Source organism: Temnothorax curvispinosus, unplaced genomic scaffold (genome assembly GCF_003070985.1).
Source record: "Temnothorax curvispinosus isolate PA1 unplaced genomic scaffold, ASM307098v1 QBEX01011395.1, whole genome shotgun sequence".
NCBI lineage: Eukaryota > Metazoa > Arthropoda > Insecta > Hymenoptera > Formicidae > Temnothorax > Temnothorax curvispinosus.
In genome coordinates, this window is record NW_020221175.1 from 1572 (window position 1) to 2827 (window position 1256).

The following is a 1256-nucleotide window of genomic DNA, read 5'->3' on the forward strand; positions in this document are numbered from 1 at the left end:
GGTAATACCAACGTAGTTCCCATTTTCCGGGTGTCCCATTGCAGAGAGCGCCACTAACGCTGGTCATTATTCTTCCATAAGAGTTTGTAGGCCCTGGGTGAGACGGATGATCAAGAATCGCAATTTGTGCCAGCGACGCCTGGCTTATATACGCGTCGCGGCGGTGTCACGGAGTGGCGGGGGTAGCGACGGCAATCGCGAGCGCCGGGACGGTGCGGCGGAACGATCGGTGATTACGGCGTCCCGACGCCGCGATCGCGTTCGGCGGTCTTCAGCCGCCTTCGGCCCCGCTCGGCGCGTCGAGGCGGTCGCCGCGGTAAGTCCGTTCGCGGACTTCCTAACGATACATGCTACGTATTAAAAAAGTACGGTGGGCACACCGTGCCCGTTCTCTGCCCTGCGGGTGGTCGGCCGGGCGGTCTCGGCAGGGCGTTCATGCATATTCGGGGGTGCATCGTTACATCACCCCCCACCCTCCTTGGAAAGCGCGAATTCGGCGCTCTACGCCTTCGGCTTGATCTCTCGGATCGCGCGTACGGTGCCCGTGGCGTTAAACCTGATATGCCACCGTTTGCCCCTTGACCGCATTTTGTGCTGTCGAGAGACGTGCGCGTGAAAGTGGGGTACCCAAATGAGATGACCGGGCTCCACTTGCACCGGGATCGGGGGCGGTAGCTGCGATCCTTCTGCCCGCAAGGGCCTGACGTCGGCCGGTGCTGGTTGCGGCGGCGGCGGCGTGGGTATTCTAGCCGTGGCCGGTTCCGGTGGTGTTGCCGGGCTGGTTGTCGGTAGCGGCGGAGAGCTCGTTACGGCCGGCGGGTTGTTGACGGGTGCCGGTGCTGGTGCCGGAGGTGCGGTCGACGGACGACCCAGCACGGTCGACAGATCGATATTCGTGCTTTCGACGTTGGTGAGCCTCGGCCGTGTCTCGTCCGGTTTAGTGGAGGTGGCGGGGTGGTGAGCCATTCCAGCTTTTGCCTTTGCTGCTCGTCGGACCGTTGAACCGCGCAGCCGATCGTCGGCACGTTTTTGCGTGTCGGCGGTGCGACTGCGGGCTCGGTGCTCTTGGCGAGAGCGGCGGTGGACCCTCTGGTAAAGAGGCTCGTCCAGGAGTGCCCGATGTCCGGGTAGGCCGGGTCGTATTCCTCTGGCTCGGCGAGGATCTTATTGATCTCCTCGAGGATATCTCTCTCGATCGACGTTTTGCTCTGGTCGGATGCCATGGCTCATCTGTGTCTTTTCTTTAGCGGAGTCCG

The 1256-nt window shown here is 62.5% G+C and overlaps 1 protein-coding gene across 1 annotated transcript; it reads right to left on the bottom strand.

The window, feature by feature from the left end:
* Nucleotides 1–501: 501 nt before the first annotated feature.
* On the bottom strand, nucleotides 502–966 carry LOC112461440 (alpha carbonic anhydrase 8-like). Its single transcript, XM_025026681.1, has one exon. It carries the CDS (start codon nucleotides 964–966, stop codon nucleotides 502–504), a length of 465 nt encoding a protein of 154 aa, XP_024882449.1.
* Between the last annotated feature and the right edge of the window lie 290 nt (nucleotides 967–1256).